Source organism: Anolis sagrei, chromosome X (assembly GCF_037176765.1).
Source record: "Anolis sagrei isolate rAnoSag1 chromosome X, rAnoSag1.mat, whole genome shotgun sequence".
NCBI classification, from domain to species: Eukaryota; Metazoa; Chordata; class Lepidosauria; order Squamata; family Dactyloidae; genus Anolis; species Anolis sagrei.
The window spans coordinates 12,640,123-12,658,984 of NC_090034.1; the positions used below are offsets into that span (position 1 = coordinate 12,640,123).

The 18,862-nt window shown below is 40.5% G+C and overlaps 2 protein-coding genes across 2 annotated transcripts in view; one reads left to right on the forward strand and one right to left on the reverse strand.

The window, feature by feature from the left end:
- The window catches only part of LOC137097902 (guanine nucleotide exchange protein SMCR8-like), a 42,592-nt gene extending 39,037 nt beyond the window's left edge, over positions 1-3,555 (forward strand). Inside the window, exon 2 of the mRNA XM_067473314.1 lies at positions 3,190-3,555. Within this exon, the coding sequence (XP_067329415.1) occupies positions 3,190-3,244 (55 nt within the window). The 3' untranslated portion in view covers positions 3,245-3,555. The remainder of the gene's footprint in view (positions 1-3,189) is intronic.
- Positions 1-18,862, reverse strand: part of LOC132781562 (serine hydroxymethyltransferase, cytosolic) — a 28,026-nt gene that overhangs the window by 6,542 nt on the left and 2,622 nt on the right. Inside the window, exons 2-8 of the mRNA XM_067473316.1 lie at positions 12,280-12,403; positions 9,779-9,924; positions 8,443-8,558; positions 6,643-6,803; positions 5,313-5,394; positions 2,280-2,492; positions 1,806-1,922 (exon numbers count right to left, since the gene is read on the reverse strand). Of these exons, the coding sequence (XP_067329417.1) occupies positions 1,806-1,922; positions 2,280-2,492; positions 5,313-5,394; positions 6,643-6,803; positions 8,443-8,558; positions 9,779-9,924; positions 12,280-12,378 (934 nt within the window). The 5' untranslated portion in view covers positions 12,379-12,403. The remainder of the gene's footprint in view (positions 1-1,805; positions 1,923-2,279; positions 2,493-5,312; positions 5,395-6,642; positions 6,804-8,442; positions 8,559-9,778; positions 9,925-12,279; positions 12,404-18,862) is intronic.

Genomic DNA, 18,862 nt, shown 5'->3' on the forward strand with positions numbered 1-18,862 from the left:
AATTAATACTGGCACGAGACATGGTATGGGAATTAGTTGTTCATTCCTCAAAAGCACACCGGAAAAGCCAAGTGTTTAAGCTTTTCCTAAAGGTTGCCAGGGTGGGTTCTTGCCCAATCTCCCTAAGGAGCAAGTTTCAGACCGAGGGGCCATCACGGAGAAGGCCCTCTCCCTCGTCCCCACAAGATGTGCTTGTGATGGAGGCGGGAGTGAGAGATGGGCCTCTCCCGAAGATTGAAGGGATTGCACAGGTTCATAGGGGAAAATCACAAAGGTAGGCAGGTCCCAAACCGTTCAGGGCTTTGTAGGTGATAACCTGGACCTTGAATTGGGACTGGAAAATTTATTTATTTATCATGTCAGGTAACCAAACAGTTGTATTACATTTTTGACAGAACAAACAAACAAACATAGAAAGGACACAGAGTTTGCAAGCTTGGTAGTTGATTAAATGTCCTTTGACCAGTATCTGGCTACTTGGAGTGCTTCTGGTGTTGCCGCAAGAAGGTCCTCCATTGTGCATGTGGCTGGGCTCAGGTTGCATTGCAGCAGGTGGTCAGGGGTTTGCTCTTCTCCGCAATCGCATGTCGTGGATTCCACTTTGTGGCCCCATTTCTGAAGGCTGGCTCTGCATCTCGTGGTGCCAGAGTGCAGTCTGTTCAGCGCCTTCCAAGTCGCCCAGTTTTCTGTGTGCCCGAGGGGGAGAAGTCTCTCATTGGGTATCAGCCATTGATTGAGGTGCTGGGTTTGAGCCTGCCACTTTTGGATTCTCGCTTGCTGAGGTGTTCCAGCGAGTGTCTCTGTAGATCTTAGAAAACTATTTCTAGATTTAAGTTGTTGATGTGCTGGCTGATGCCCAAACAAGGGGTGAGCTGGAGATGTCACTGCCATGGTCCTTTCACTATTGGCTGCTACTTCCCGGCGGATGTCAGGTGGTGCAATACCGGCTAAGCAGTGTAATTTCTTCAGTGGTGTAGGGCGCAGACACCCCGTGATAATGCGGCATGTCTCATTAAGAGCCACATCCACTGTTTTAGTGTGGTGCGATGTGTTCCGCATTGGGCATGCATACTCAGCAGCAGAGTAGCATAGCGCAAGGGCAGATGTCTTCACTGTGTCTGGTTGTGATCCCCAGGCTGTGCCTGTCAGCTTTCGTATGATATTGTTTCTAGCACCCACTTTTTGCTTGATGTTCAGGCAGTGCTTCTTGTAGGTAAGAGCACGGTCCAGAGTGACTCCCAGGTATTTGGGTGTGCTGCAAAGCTCCAGTGGGATTCCTTCCCAGGTAATCCTCAGAGCTTGGGATGCTTGTCTGTTCTTAAGGTGAAAAGCACATGTCTGTGTTTTAGATGGATTAGGGATCAGCTGGGACTGGAAAATGAACAGCTGCTAACAGAACTCCTTAAACAGGGGGTAGACCGCTCCCTGTAATTCGCTCCAATTAGCAGTCTGACTGCCGATCATTGGACCAATTAAACTTTCTGGGCTGTCTTCAAGGGCAGCCCCACATAGAGTGCACTGCAATAATCCAAAATAGAGGTAACTAAGGCATGGACCACCGTGGCCAGATCAGACTTCACGAGGTATGGTCGCAGCTGGGATCTCTTAATTTAATGGCCAGGACTCAATGCTATGGAATTCTGGGATATGTAGTTTGGTGAGGCATCTGTGATTTTTGGCAGAGAAGGTTCAAGGCCTTGTGAAACTACAGCTCCCATGACTGAGTTAGGATTCGAACCATGCTTATTCCAGACCAACACTGAAATGCATATATGTATATATATATAATGCCAGCACCTACTTACCTGCAATGGCGTGGTTATGGGGCCCTCCTTGTAAACCCGGAAACACAGCTTGATTGATGAGGCTTTCCAAATTGTATAGGATTTCCTTTCCCGTTTTCGGGTCTACGCTACGGGCTCCTGAAAGGCAAAGAGATATGTATTGGATAGGGGTCTAGATATAGTGCTATTTATGCCTGATCTGCCCCATAGAAATGTGATGGAGGAAGTCCAGCATAAACAAAGTTTTTGCAGTTTAATAAACTTGTCCCAATTAGGAAATGACATTTATAACCCAGGAACAAAAATAATATAAACAGGGAGCTCTGGCGTGAGCTGGTCCATGAGGTCACGAAGAGTCGGAAGCGAAAGAACGAATAAACAAAAACGAATAATATAAATTACTCAATGTTTGGTCTTCCCAAGCATCAGGTTGCCTCTCCTGATGTCTTTGGTCTCACTGATATTCCTCCTTTGGCATCTTCACAACCACCTCACCTTTCCGGTAGAAGATCATCCCGGCCCGGCATCCACGCAAGGTCTTGTGGGTCGTGGTGGAGACAACGTCGCAGTGGTCAAAGGGTGAGGGCACCACGCCGGCCGCCACCAGGCCGCTGATGTGGGCCATGTCGGCCATTAAGTAGGCGCTGTTCTCATCTGCAATCTTCCGCATGCGGGCATAGTCCAGGTTCCGCGAGTAGCAGCTGACCCCTAAGGAAGGAGAAATCAGTCATAGACAATAGGAGTTGGAAGTGGCACCCAAAGGCCATCCACCTGAATCCCATTCTACCATGCACTTAAAGCCCTCCTGACAGATGGCCATCCAGCCTCTGCTTAAAAACAGGTTCTGTTGGCGCATGTTAAAATCGTTTGTTGAGTGTGTTAACTGAAAAATGCAAAGCACGAAGCTGATTGGTTGAGCCATGCCCAAGAGCCTAGCCGAGCCTGGGAGTTTTGGCAACTGTTACAATGTTTAGGTTTTCTGTGCCGGAGTTTGCCAAGACAAGTTAGTATATTTTCTGCTTCTGAGCTGCCGGAAGAAGATCCTTCACATGGACATGCAAGGAATATTTGAGTCTCTCTCAAGGAACATTGTGTGAGTCAATGCAACTGTTCACATGACTGGATATATTGAATTATGTTTTATTACAGTTGTTATGATTTTATTGATGTTAAAGTTTTTATATTGTAAACTGTGTTTTTGGTGGTATTGAATTTTGCCTTGTAAACCGCCTCGAGTCGCCGGAAGGCTGAGAAGAGCAGTATACAAATACTGTAAATAGTAATAATAAATGTTGCTCTGCATAACAAAGAGTAAACACTGATATTATTTAATGATCATCCACATGGAATATCTTTTCTGGATTGGTAAAGATGTGAACTATGCATGATTTTCATTCCGCCACAGGTTCTGCATATACCAGCGGACCCCAGAGGATGGAGAAATCAGTCATAGAAGATAAAAGTTCGAAGAGAAAGAGAGATCAGCCATAGCAGAGCACCTGATGAACCAACCTGGACACAGTATTTTATTTGAGAACACAGAAATGCTGGACCACTCTCACAACCACCATGTCAGACTACACAGAGAAGCCATTGAAATCCACAAGCATGTGGACAATTTCAACAAAAAGGAGGAGACCATGAAAATGAACAAAATCTGGCTACCAGTATTTAAAAAACTCTAAAATTGCAACAGCAAAACAACAGAGAGGAAACAAACAAGGACATCTAATCACCTCTCAACAAAAGTTTGCTCTAGGCACTGTCAGGCCATTATATGCTAATCAAGTTTGTCGGTTGAAACATTCACACCTAGCTCCAGCAGACAAGAGTCCTTTGTCCCACCCTGGTCATTCCAGAGATATATAAACCATTTTTCCTAGTTCCAACAGACCTCACTACCTCTGAGGATGCTTGCCATAGATGCAGGCGAAACGTCAGGAGAGAATGCCTCTAGAACATGGCCATATAGCCCGAAAAAATCTACAACAACCCAGTGATTCTGGCCATGAAAGCCTTCGACAATACAAAGTTCGAAGGGTCACCCAAAGAAGATAATAGTTCGAAGGGTCACCCAATCCAATCCAACCTGCTTCTGGCATGCACTAAAAAGCCCCCCTGACAGATCGCCATCTAGCATCTGCTTAAAATGGGTTTTACAAGTAGCAGCTGACCATTAAGAAAGGAGAAACCGATCATATGTGTCAGAAATATTAAAAATTATCTATGTATTTTTAATTACAAAAATGTGAGTCAAGCACTGAAAGGGTCAAATGGATCCAATGACTCAGCAATGTTCATGCTTCTTGGCAGGGGGTTGGACTGGATGGCCCAGGAGGTATCTTCCAACTCTTTGATTCTATGATTCTATGAAAAGCTATAGTTCAATGTAAGCTTAGAAGGTCTCAGTGTTAGTTCACCCTCAGTCTGAGAGAGGCCTCATTGTATGAGAGGCGTCAATCTGAGAGAGCCCAGTGTGAGAGCACCTCAGTGCGAGAAGGTCTCAGTGTGAGAAGGCCTCAGTGTGAGAGAAGCCCAGGTTGAAGTCCATCATATGTGAAGCTCCAGTGTGAAGGCTGCTGTGTGTAAAGCTCCTGTGTTAAGTTCGGTGTGAGAGGAAGCTCAGTGAGGGCGAAGCTGTTTATCTGCATGAGAAAGAAGCCCAGCGTGGAAGCAAAGAAGGAAGTATAAAGAACTTTATTTGTGATATGGAAACCGTGTTGTTGTAAATAGTGCAACCATATTATTTTACTACAAAGAAAAGCCTCCTGAGGGAGATATAACATTGGTTTGTGTGTTTTTGTTCTTTTTATTACTTTGGGCTACTGGTGCTGGGTCATGCTGCTGCTAATAAGTTACTTTTATGTGCATTTATGAATCATAGAATCAAAGAGTTGGAAGAGACCTCATGGGCCATCCAGTCCAACCCCATTCTGCCAAGAAGCAGGAATATTGCATTCAAATCACCCCTGGCAGATGGCCATCCAGCCTCTGTTTAAAAGCTTCCAAAGAAGGAGCCTCCACCACACTCCGGGGCAGAGAGTTCCACTGCTGAACGGCTCTCACCGTCAGGAAGTTCTTCCTCATGTTCAGATGGAATCTCCTCTCTTGTAGTTTGAGGAGGTTCTTTTGTTAATAAACCCACCCAACCAACAATATGAGATAACTGAATCCGTATGGCCATCCAGGGAGACTCCACCAGATAAATACTCCACAGCTCAGGATGTTCTTCCTAATGTTTAGGATATCTTTTTCCCACAATCTGAATCCATTGCTCCGTTGTGTCTCTGGATAAACAGAAAACAAATCCTGGCATCCTTCCCCATATTTAAAACCTAGTTCTCATGTCCTTTTCTCTCAACCTTCTCTTCTCCAAGCCAAACATTCCCAGCTCCTATGTATTATCCTGGGTAATATTGCTGGCAAGTGGGATTCTGGGCATTGTAGTCCCCCACCAAAAGAGCAATGCTTCCAAGCTGTGAGGATTTGGGGAAAGGATTCCCACTTGTCTCTTTCTTGCTTCATTACCTGCAATGATGAGTTTCGGATGGAACAAGCGGGCGTTTTCCTCCAAACGGTCATAGTCTATGTATCCCGTCTCGGGGTTGACCTGAGGGAGAAAGAAACCCAAGGAAATAATGTGTTGTTGAAGGCGTTGATGGCCAGAATCACTGGGTTGATGTGGGTTTTCTAGCCTGTATGGCCAAGGGTGATTTTGATGCACCCTCGTCTCTATTGCCTTCGCGGATTATTTGCAATAGAGACGAGGGTGATTTTGATGCACCCTCGTCTCTATTGCCTTTGCGGATTATTTGCAAACGTTTGTATTTTTAAGAGTTTGCACATAAAATGCGTGCCCGCATTTCTGTGTACAAACCCACGCGATCTCTTCGATCACCTGGAGAGGCCCTGCTCTCGCTCCCACCTCCTTTGCAGGCGCGATTGGGCCTTCTCTATGGTGGCCCCCCGACTCTGGAACTCACTCCCCAAGGATATCAGACAAGCCCCCACTTTGGCAGTCTTTAGGAGGAGCCTGAAAACATGGCTGTTCCGGTGTGCCTTCCCTGAATAAAGGAAACAATCCCCTGCAAAATATCCTGAGAAGCACTTTAATTACCCGTTGGGTTGCTCTCTACTTTTGGTTTAAAACCCTCCTACTAGATACATCATCTGTTCGTGTCCAGCATTTATTTTTAAAGTTTTTAACTACCACATCTGGCCCGGCCATAGGTTTTAAATTATTGTGTGTTTTGTCTTATGTGTGAGTTGTATTAATTGTACTGTTTATTTTGCTTGTATTGCTTGTTTTTATTGATGTGTTGTTGGGCTTGACCTCATGTAAGCCGCTCCGAGTCCCTTGAGGAGATGGTGGCGGGGTATAAATAAAGTATTATTATTATTATTATTATTATTATTTTGCAAACATTTCTATTTCATGATTTTGCAAACATCTGTATTATTTTTTACGATTTGCAATGTTGTGATAGTTAAAATTGTGATAGTGTTGTGATAGTGATATTGGCTTTCTTTGCAAAAGTTTAGATGGTTAGCCCTGGGCTTTCAGAGAGAAAGATGGGCTGCATCAAGCATGGGCAAACTTGGGTTTGGGACACAAACAAAGCATGGGTTTGGGACACAAACAATGCAGCTACAAGCATGGGCAAAGTTTGCCCTTCAGGTGTTTTGGACTCCAACTCCCACCATTCCTAACAGCCTCAGGCCCCTTCCTGAGGGGGAGGGGGAAAAGGAAAGGGCCTGAGGCTGTTAGGAATGGTGGAAGTTGGAGACCGAAACACCTGGAGGAAGGGGCCCAAGTTTGCCCATGCCCGGACTACATTGATCCAATGCAAGGTCTCACCTTGTAAGGCATGGACTCGAAAAAGATGGAGGTGGCCGAAATCTTCTTCTTATCGGTCATGAAGCCGTGGGTCAGGTGACCCCCGTCTGGCAGATCCAAGCCCATGATCCTCCCGTGAGGCTCGACCAGAGCCGTGTAAACAGCAAAGTTTGCCGGAGACCCTGAAAGTAAAAAGGTGAGAGCTGGGAATGATTCAGAGACCAAAACAGTCAATGGCTAGATAGCCACAGATCAACCATGGAATACCAAATATACTCGACCCAAATATAAGCCAAGGTACCTAATTTTACTACCAAAAAAATCCGGGAACATGTATTAACTCGAGTATAAGCTGAGGGTGGGAAATGCAGCAACTATGGGTAAATTTCAAAATAAAAATAGATACCAATAAAATTACATTAATTGGGGCATAAGTAGGTTTTGTTTTTAACTAGGAGACGGAAATGTTTTTTTATGTTTTTATTGATTTTACTATAATTATATAATATATGTTATATGTTTAAATGCTTTTAAATGTTTTATGTTATTGGGCATTGGATCTTGCCTCTGTAAACCGCCTTAAGTTGCCCACGGGCTGAGAAAGGTGGTATAGAAATACAGTAAATAATTAAATAGGTTAAAATTTTTGAGTATTTACATAAAACTCGTTGGTGGCAGCCACCAATACGAAAATTCTGGAGTAGAACATCTACTTTCAAAGTAAGGCCCGCACAATGAAACAGGTAATAACACTTTCAAACCAAGAAGAGAACATTTTTTCAAATTTTGTTACAGAGTGCCGTCATCATCTTGGAGTCTCCTTCTCTGGAGGTCTTTAAGCTGAAACTGGATGACCATCTGTTGGGAGGGCTTAAAGGAGTACGATTGGATGGCATTTGGGGGTCCCTTCCAACTCTAGGATTCTGATTCTAGTTTGCAAAGAGTAAGAGATATCTGGATGGTGATGTCTTTCTATCGTACAGAAGGCGAAAGGACTAGATGGCCTTTGGGGGCCCCTTCCAAATCTATGGTTCTATGATTTTATTTTGCAAAGAGTAAGAGATGTCTGGATGGCCATCTGTTGGGAGGGCTTTGGTGATGTCTTCCTATCATACAGAAGGGGAAAGGACTAGATGGCCTTTGGGGGCCCCTTCCAAATCTAGTGCTCTATGATTTTATTTTGCAAAGAGATGTCTGGATGGCCATCTGTTGGGAGGGCTTTGGTGATGCCTTCTTATTGTATAGAAAGCGAAAGGACTAGATGGCCTTTGGGGGTCCCTTCCAAATCTAGGGTTCTATGATTTTATTTTGCAAAGAATAAGAGCTGTCTGGATGGCCATCTGTTGGGAGGGCTTTGGTGATGCCTTCCTATCGTACAGAAGGGGAAAGGACTAGATGGCCTTGGGGGGGGGGCTTCCAAATCTAGGGTTCTATGATTTTATTTTGCAAAGAATAAGAGACGTCTGGATGGCCATCTGTTGGGAGGGCTTTGATTACTGTTTGATTTCCTGGCTAGAGGAGGTTGGGTTGAATGGCCTTTCAGGGTTCCTTCAAACTCTAGAGTTCTGTAGTCTATTTTGAAAGGAGTAAGAGACTTTGGATGGCCATCTGCTGGGAGGGCTTTATTTTACTGTATTATTGTCTTATTTTTCAGGTGAAGGGGGTTGGACTGGATGGCCTTTGGGAGCCCCTTCCTGCTCTTGGATTCTCTTATTCTATTCTGCAAAGAATAAGAGGAGATGTTTTTGACACAATGGGTGGACAATGGTCTGGCAGTTTTGTATCAATGTCTCAATGTCCAATTAAAGGTTATGATGGTACCTGAATATGGCTGGACATTGACGCCCCACTTCTGGGGGTCCAGCCCATAGGCCTCAAGGGCTCGCTTTTGGCACAGCCGCTCCAGTTCGTCCACAAACTCCGTCCCACCATAATATCTGCCAAGGAGAAGGCATTAGTTATGCTTGAGCACACAGAATTGGAGGACATGGGTTATATACCCGATTGACTTGAGTCTAATCTCACCTTTTTTGGCTACATTTCCTCTCCAAAATCAGGGTGTGCATTAGATTTTCAATATCGTGATCTTAGTGCTGAGCCCAAGCAAAAGGGGAAGCTGCTTCAGGACCTCATCTCTCATTTAATGGGCACGGCTCAGTGCTATGCAATCTTGGGGTGTGTTGTTTAGTGCAGCATCAGCATTCTTGGGCAGAGAAGGCCCAAAACCTTGCAGGACTACAGCCTCCATAGCATTTAACCAAGGCAGATAACATGGATTCATTCCGCAACAGAGATGCGCCCCAAGGTTTTCCTTTCCATTGCTGGAAGCTTTGATGCTGTAGCACTTCTGTTTTTGCAAACATTTGTATTTTATGATTTTGCAAACATTTGTATTTCACGATTTTACAAACATTTGCATTTCATGATTTTGCATACAATTTGCATTTTAGGATTTTTGCAAACATCTATTATATATTTTGCAAACATCTGTATTTCATGATTTTGCATACGATCTGCATTTTAAGATTTTTGCAAACATCTGTATTTCATGATATTTTTGCAAACATCTATATTTTATAGTTTTGCAAACAATTGCATTTCATGATTTTACATACAATTTGCATTTTTGTAAACATCTATATTTTATGATATTTTTTGCAACACATCTGTATTTCATGATTTTGCAAACAATTGCATTTCATGATTTTACATACGATTTGCATTTTAGGATTTTTGCAAACATCTGTATTTCATAATATTTTTTGCAAACATCTATATTTCATGGTTTTGCAAACAATTGCATTTCAGGATTTTACATATGATTTGCATTTTAGGATTTTTGCAAACATCTGTATTTCATGATTTTGGCTACGATTTGCATTTTAGGATTTTTGCAAACATCTGTAGTTCATGATATTTTTTGCAAACATCTATATTTCATGGTTTTGCAAACATCTGTATTTCATGATTTTACAAACATTTGTATTTGACAATGAGGGGACTTTTGACCGCTGTGCATTACATTCGGCAGCAAATAGGTTTTGGGGTTTTGTTTTTTTTTTATTTCAGGGTATTGGAAATGGAAGTATGCCCAAAATTTGAGATTCGAGACAATGAGGCCTGGGTCTCTGTGTGTGCACTCAGATCCTCTGCCCACCTTTGCCCTGGATAGCCCTCCGAATATTTGTTGTTGAGGCAGGAGCCCAGGGCCTCCAAAACGGCATGGCTGGCAAAGTTCTCCGATGCAATGAGCTCCAAACCCGTCCTCTGCCGGCGCTTCTCCTTCTTGATGATGTCAAAGACCTGAAAGCAAGAGGACAAAAGGAGGCCAAGGCTCAGCCGAGAGGACCCCAAGTAAGGGCAACAAAGCATACTTTAACGGGGAAGAGATGTATGGTATCTCACTTTGGCAACAAAAACAAAATGCACTGATATAGGATGGGTGACACCTGGCTTGGAAACCGGCCATGCAAAATATTCCAAGTGGAATATGAGCCAAGAGTGTGATGCAGCAGCAGAAAAGGTCAATATGATTCTACTCTGTGTCAATAGGAATATAACGTCCGAAGTAAAAGAAGTTATAGCTTTACACTCTTCTGCTTTGGTTAGGCCTCACTTGGGATAATATTATGTTAGACCACAATATCAGGGCAGAAAATAGTTGGACTGGATGGCATTTTGGGGTCCCTACCAATTTTAGTTGGAGTCTATCATCTTTTATAATGATGATGATGCTTCTCGGGAATTTTTAAAGAAGTGGCTGAATGGTCTTCTGTTGGAAGGACTTTGATTGTGTCTACCTTTATGGCAGATGGCGGTGGACTGGATGGCCCTTGGAGTCCCTTCCAACCCTATGATTCTAATAATAATAATAATAACAATAATAATAATAATAATAATAATTCTATCTTTCTTTATAGCCGAATGGGGTTGGACTGGATGTCCCTTGGGATCCCTTCCAACTATGAGTCTAATAGTAGTAGTAGTAGTAATAATAATAATAATAATAATTCTATTTTCTTTATGGCCAAAGGGGTTGGACTGGATGGCCCTTGGGGTCCTTTCCAACTCTATGAGCCTATTATTATTATTATTATTATTATTATTATTATTATTATTATTCTATCTTCCTTTATGGCTGAAGGGGTTGGACTGGATGACCCTTGGAGTCCCTCCCAACTCTGAGACGACTACTACTAATAGTAATAATAATAACAATCATAATTATTATTGTTAGTAGTAGTAGTAGTCTCAGAGTTGGAAGAGACTCCAAGGGCCATCCAGTCCAGCCCCTTCAGCAATAAAGGAAGATAGAATTATTATTATTATTATTATTATTATTATTATTATTATTATTAGACTCATAGAGTTGGAAAGTACCCCAAGGTCTATCCAGTCCAATCCCCTCTGGCCATAAAGGAAGATTTATTTATTTATTTATTAGACTCATAGAGATGGAAGAGACCCCAAGGGCCATCCAGTCCAACCCCCTTTGGCCATAAAGAAAATAGAATTATTATTATTAATTATTATTACTACTACTACTACTACTACTACTACTATTAGACTCATAGTTGGAAAGAATCCCAAGGGACATCCAGTCCAACCCCCTTCTGCCAAAAAGGAAGATAGAATTATTCTTGTTGTTGTGATTGTATTATTATTATTATTATTATTATTATTATTATTATTATTGCCCGATGTGTGATCCAATACAACAGCCAGCAGAGTAATCTTGTTTGCTGTGGACTCATCTTGTTGTGTTTCAAATTATTATTATTATTATTATTATTATTATTATTATTTCTTCCTTTATCTAATGGGGTTGACTGGATGACCCTTGGGGTCTCTTCTAACTATGAGTCTAATAGTAATAATAGTAATAGTAATAATAATAATAATTCTATCTATCTTCCTTTATGATCAAAGGAGGTTGGACTGGATGGCCTATGGGGCCCCTTTCCAACTCTAGGATTATATGAGGCAGAATGGCTGCCTGTCAAGAGGGCTTTAATTGTGTCTTCCTTTATAGCAGAAGGGGGCTGGACCGGATGGCCTTTCGGGGTCTCTTCCAACTCTAGGATTCTATGATTCTATCCCTGGTAAAGCCCTTTGGACCAACTTTAGCACAGCAGATTAAACCACCAGCTGCAATAAATCATGTCAGTTGAAAGGTTAACAGTTCGAAGTCAAGGTAAGCTCCTGGCCTTTAGCCCAGCTTCCATCTACCTAGCGGTTCGAAAGCAAAATATGAGTAGATAAATAGGTACTGCTTAAAAGCTGGGAGGTATTTTAAGGCAACCATAAGAAAATGCCAGAAAAATGCTGGCAATCCGATCAATGAGGAAGTTTACAAATAAAGCTCTTAAGCTGGGAAGATGGAGCGACAGCACCCCTTGTGGCCGGAACCGAGCACAACCTCCAAGATGCCGAAGATGGAGAAAAGCCTATACGTACCTCTTTCTATGTACAATTGTCTGTGTTGTCAGTGTATAAACAGCATTGAATGTTTGCCGCCTATGTATGTTCTGTGATCTGCCCTGAGTTCGCTTTGGGGTGAGAACGGCGGAATATAAATACTGTAAATAAACAAACTTGGGTCCCATGTTAGGATGATGGGAAAATTGGAAATGGAAATGAAACCCCAAAAATACTCACTTCAGGGTCGTTGGAGTCGAGCGGCTGCATCACCATCTTGTTATGGGAGGCCCAGATTTCCTTTGAGATGGGCTCTCCTCTGTCATTGCAATGATCCATAGCGGATATTGGGAATGGCCGGACTCTGAGAAGGGAGAAAGAAAGAAAGAGTGACCAAAGGATTCCAATGTTTGTCTTTTCAAAAGTGACCGGAAGTCTCTTCTCTGTATAACCTATCTATTAAATTCAGTACGACCATTGTAATTATAGAATCTATATCTGCAGTTTCATTTACCCAGGAGAAAATAATAATAATAATAATTATTATTATTATTATTATTATTATAAACACAACAAGATGAGTCCATCTTGTCTGCTGTGGACACATCTTGTCTTATTACAAATAATAATAATAATAATAATAATAATAATGAATTAATATTGTCACTACTATTATTAAATATAATAAAATCCTTTCTATATATAACACAATGTAATTAATATAAGTGACGTTATGGGTATTACTATTAATAATAATAATTTATGCAAACAATAATAAAATGAATTAATAAAAATTATATTGTTGGAGCTAATATTGTAATGTAATGCAATATACTACTAATAATAATAATAATATATTATAATTATATATTTATATTACATGTAATATTACTAATAATATTACAGTATAATTGATATAGTGCAATATAGCAATATTTAAAACTGATATTGTACTATGTTAATAATATATTGTATGTATATATACGTTGTAAGCCGCTCTGAGTCCCCTTCGGGGTGAGAAGGGCGGCATATAAATGTCGTAAATAAATAATATTATTATTAGTTTTTTTTAAAACTGGTGGCCAGGTTTTGTTCATTTTCATTGTTTCCCCCTTTCTGTTGAAATTGTCCACATACTTGTGGATTTCAATAGCTTCTCTGTGTAGTTTAAACTCTAAAATCAGGACCGTAAATAAGGAGCAAAACTCAGAAAACGGGGGAATTCCAGACAGGAAACAATCAGGGCCAGCTAACTCCTTCCAACAAAGGATTCACTCAGGCAGAAACCAGCCAGGCTTTGAAGCTGCAAGGCCTTTCAATGGTAATCAAGGTGGCCAATTGCAACATTCACACTTGCCTCAAGCAGACAAGAGTTCTTTCCCCCACCCTGGACATCACTCCACAGATATATAAACCTCCTTTGTCTAGTTTCCATCAGACCTCACAACCTCTGAGGATGCATGCCACAGATGTGGGCAAAACGTCAGGAGAGAATGCTTCTGAAACATAGTTATACAGTCTGGAAAACTCTCAGCAACCCATTGATTCTGGCAATGAAAGCCTTTGACAACACATTTATAATATTAATAACAATAATTAATAATTACCCCCTCTCCACTTTACTTTTTTGGTCGTCTCCCTAAGAATTTTCTAGTCTGGAAATTGCCATGTAGTCCTATGATAGACCGAGCCATTTCCTAGAGAAAGAGTCCCTATGTCGTATACCAAGACCAGAAGTCAGAGGACTCACTAGCATTCAGTGATGGTTCAGCTACAAATTTGGGGGGATAGAAATATATCCTATCGTCTTAATGGCAACAGCTAGAATTCATTGGATTCTGGGCGCTGTAGTCCCCAAAAAAGACTGGCAAAGCAACCTGAGACAGCTTTGCATCTGTTGGCTTCCATCAACATTGCAGACTGGAAGAAGGCCAACATTACAGCCGGAAAAATGGGAGAGAGGGGAAAGACGCCCCCCAATTAATCGTTAACTAATTGAGCAACCATTGCATTGCTAAAGTCCATTTGGAAACACTGTGTGACGGCAACAAGAACTTCTCGGCATTGGAGAAAGAGAGAAAGGCAATGTTAAAATCACTCCCCCCCATCCACATCCATTTGAATGTTTAATCATAGAATAGAATCATAGAATCAAAGAGTTGGAAGAGACCTCATGGGCCATCCAGTCCAACCCCCTGCCAAGAAGCAGGAATATTGCATTCAAATCACCCCTGACAGATGGCCATCCAGCCTCTGTTTAAAAGCTTCCAAAGAAGAAGCCTCCACCACACTCCGGGGCAGAGAGTTCCACTGCTGAACGGCTCTCACAGTCAGGAAGTTCTTCCTCATGTTCAGATGGAATCTCCTCTCTTGTAGTTTGAAGCCATTGTTCCGCGTCCTAGTCTCCAAGGAAGCAGAAAACAAGCTTGCTGCCTCCTCCCTGTGGCTTCCTCTCACATATTTATACATGACTATCATATCCACTCTCAGCCTTCTCTTCTTCAGGCTAAACATGCCCAGCTCCTTAAGCCGCTCCTCATAGGGCTTGTTCTCCAGACCTTTTATCATTTTAGTCGCTCTCCTCTGGACACATTCCAGCTTGTCAATATCTCTCTTGAATTGTGGTGCCCAGAATTGGACACAATATCCCAGGTAAAGTGGTCTAACCAAAGCGGAATAGAGGGGTAGCATGACTTCCCTATATCTAGACACTATGCTCCTATTGATGCAGGCCAAAATCCCATTGGCTTTTTTTGCCGCCACATCACGTTGTTGGCTCATGTTTAACTTGTTGTCCATGAGGACTCCAAGATCTTTTTCACACGTACTGCTCTCGAGCCAGGCCTCCTCCATTCTGTATCTTTGCATTTCGTCTTTCCTGCCAAAGTGGAGTATCTTGCATTTGTCACTGTTGAACTTCATTTTGTTAGTTTGAAGTTAATATATGTTAATATATAGATATATCTATCTATATCTATATATTCTTCCTCCTAACTTGACCATTAAAGAAATGTTAATTAGATTAGTAGGAAAAGCAAAGGCCTGGGGTTTTTCTTGTATTGTAGTTGTTTATTCATGCCAAGGCCATTTGCATACAAACAAAATAATATATAAGTATTGTCGAAGGCTTTCATGGCTGGAATCACTAGGTTCTTGTGGGTTTTTTCGGGCTATATGGCCATGTTCTAGAGGCATTTTCTCCTGACGTTTCGCCTGCATCTATGGCAAGCATCCTCAGAGGTAGTGAGGTCTGTTGGAAATAGGAAAATGGGTTTATATATCTGTGGAATGACTTTCAACAGAAAGGAGGAGACCATGAAAATAAACAAAATCTGGCTACCAGTATTAAAAAACTCTAAAATTACAACAGCAAAACAGCAGAGAGGAAACAACCAGGCACATCTTAACACCTCTCAACGAAAGATTCCCCCAGGCTCAGCAGGCCTTCAAATGCTAATGAAGGTGGTCAGTTGAAACATTCACACCTAGCTCCAGCAGACAAGAGTCCTTTGTCCCACCCCGGTCATTCCACAGATATATAAACCCATTTTCCTAACTCCAACAGACCTCACTACCTCTGAGAATGCTTGCCATAGATGCAGGCGAAACGTCAGGAGAAAATGCCTCTAGAACATGGCCATATAGCCCGAAAAAACCCACAAGAACCTAATATATAAGTACCGTGCCGACCCGAATATAAGCTGAGACACCTAATTTTGCCACAAAAAAACTGGGAAAACTCAATGATTCAAGTATAAACTGAGGGTGGGAAATGCAGCAGCTCCGGGTAAATTTCAAAATAAAAATAGATGCCAATAAAATTACATGAATTGAAGCAACAGTAGGTTAAATGTTTTTGAATATTTACATAAAACTGTAATTTAAAAGAAGTCTGTCCAACATAATAGAGTAAAATAATAAATGTACTAATAATAGAATAAAATAACAAATGCCATAATAATAATAATAATAATAATAATAATAATAGAGTAAAATAATGGAAATGTAGTAATAACAATAATAGAGTAAAATAATGTAAAAGTAATAACAATAATAAAGAGAGTAAAATAATAAATATAATAAAAACAATAAAACTAGATTAAAATAATAAATGTAATAAAACAATAATAAATTGAGTAAAATAATGTTGATGTACTAACAATAATAAAGAGAGCAAAATAATTAATGTAATAATAATAATAATAGAGTAAAATAATAAATGTAATAAAAACAATAAAAATGATTAAAATAATAAATGTAATAAAACAATATTAAATTGAGTAAAATAATGTTAATGTAATAACAATAATAAAGAGAGCAAAATAATTAATGTAATAATAATAATAATAATAGAGTAAAATAATGTAAATGTAATAACAATAATAAATAGAGCAAAATAATAAATGTAATAATAATAGAGCAAAATAATGTAAATGTAATAATAATAATAAATAGAGCAAAATAATAAATGTAATAATAATAATAGAGTAAAATAATGTAAATGTAATAATAACAATAATAAACAGAATAAAATAAGAAATGTAATAAAATAATATTAGAGTAAAACAATAAATGTAATAATGTAAATGTAATAATAATAGAGTAAAATAATAGATGTAATAAAACAATAAATAGAGTAATATAATGTAAATGTAATAACAATAATAAATGGAGCAAAATAATAAATGTAATAATAATAATAATAATAGAGTAAAATAATGGAAATGTAATAATAACAGTAATAGAGTAAAATAATAAATGTAATCATAATAATAATAGTAATAATAACAGAGTAAAATAATAAATTATCTTGACTCAAATATAAGCCAAGGGGGGCTTTTTCAGCCTAAAAAAGGGCTGAAAACTCAGCTTACACTCAAGTATATACAATACTACCTGTCAGCCTTCTGGATCCTGCCTATTGAAATGCAATGCCATCAAAACAGAATCAAATACAAACAACGATATTCCCATTGAGATGAGATCAAATCCAATTAGCAAAGAATATTGCATTAAGTGAGTACAGACCGAGTCTCTCTTCTCCAAAACGCTTGAGACCAGAAATGTTCTGGATTTCAAATTGGATTTTGAAATTGTCTATACTTGCTCATAATGTGACCTTTTGGAGATGTAACCAAGTTCCAAATATTGGAGCAGAAAGCCTATTGGGATGCCTTTTACTGATAGGAAATATATTTATTATTTATTTTATTGATTCCTTGATGGAAGGAAAACTTCAGTTGATTAACCATATATTTCAGTTGATTCACCTACCCCAAACATTAATATGTTCCCTCTCCAAGAAGCCCTAGACCAGTATTTCCTAACCTGGAGGTCGGGACTCTAGAGTGGGGGGGGGGGGGGGAGGTTGCAAGGGGGTGTCAGAGGGGTCGCCAAAGATCTTCAGAAAACACATATTTCTTATGGTCTTAGGAGCACAGTGCTCTCCAGTAGTAGGTGAACTAGATCTCCCTATAATCACTGTCAATTATTCCCAAATCCCTCCAGTATTTTCTGTTGGTCATGGGGTTCTGTGTGGGAAGTTTGGCCCAATTCTATCATTGCAGGGGTTCAAGGGGCTCTTTGATTGAAGGTGAACTATACAGCCCAGCAACTACAACTCCCTAATGTCAAGGTCTATTTTCCCCAAACTCCTCCAGTGTTCACATTTGGGCATATTGCGTATTTGTGCCAAATTTGGTTCAGATCCATCATTGTTTGAGTCCACAGTGCTTGCTGGATGTAGGCGAGCTACAGCGCTCTCTGGATGTAAGTGAACTACAACTCCAAAACTCAAGGTCAGTGCCCACCAAACCCTTCCAGTATTTTCTGGTGGTCATGGGAGTTCTGTGTGCCAAGATTGGTTCAGTTCCATCACTGGTGGAGTTCAGAATGCTCTTTGATTGTAGGTGAACTGTAAATCCCAGAAACTACAACGTCCAAATGGCAAGGTCCATTTTCCCCAAACTCCACCAGTGTTCACATGTGGGCATATTGAGTATTCGTGCCAAGTTTGGTCCATATCTATCTTTGTTTGAGTCCACAGTGCTTGTTGGATGTAGGTGAACTACAACTCCAAACTAAAGGTCAATGCCCACCAAACCCTTCCAGTATTTTCTGCTGGTCATGGGAGTTCTGTGTACCAGGCTTGGTTCAATTCCATTGTTGGTGGAGTTCAGAATGCTCTTTGATTGTAGGTGAAGTATAAATCCCAGAAACTACAACTTCCAAATGTCAAGGTCCATTTTCCCCAAACTCCACCAGTGTTCACATTTGGGCATATTGAGTATTTGTGTCATGTTTGACCCAGATCTATCAATGTTTGAGTCCACAGTGCTCTCTGGATATAGGTGAACTACAACTCCAAAACTCAAGGTCAATGCCCACCAAACCCTTCCAGTATTTTCTGCTGGTCATGGGAGTTCTGTGTGACAAGATTGGTTCAATTCTATCGTTGGTGGAGTTCAGAATGTTCTTTGATTGTAGGTGAACTATAAATCCCAGAAACTACAACTTCCAAATGGCAAGGTCCATTTTCCCCAAACTCCACCAGCGTTCACATTTGGATATTGAGTATTCATGCCATGTTTGGTTCAGATCCATCATTGTTTGAGTCCACAGTGCTTGCTGGATGTATGTGAACTACAACTCCCAAACTCAAGGTCAGTGCCCACTAAACCCTTCCAGTATTTTTTGTTGGTCATGGGAGTTCTGTGTACCAAGATTGGTTCAATTCCATCACTGGTGGAGTTCAGAATGCTCTTTGATTGTAGGTGAACTATAAATCCCAGAAACTACAACTTCCAAATGGCAAGGTCCATTT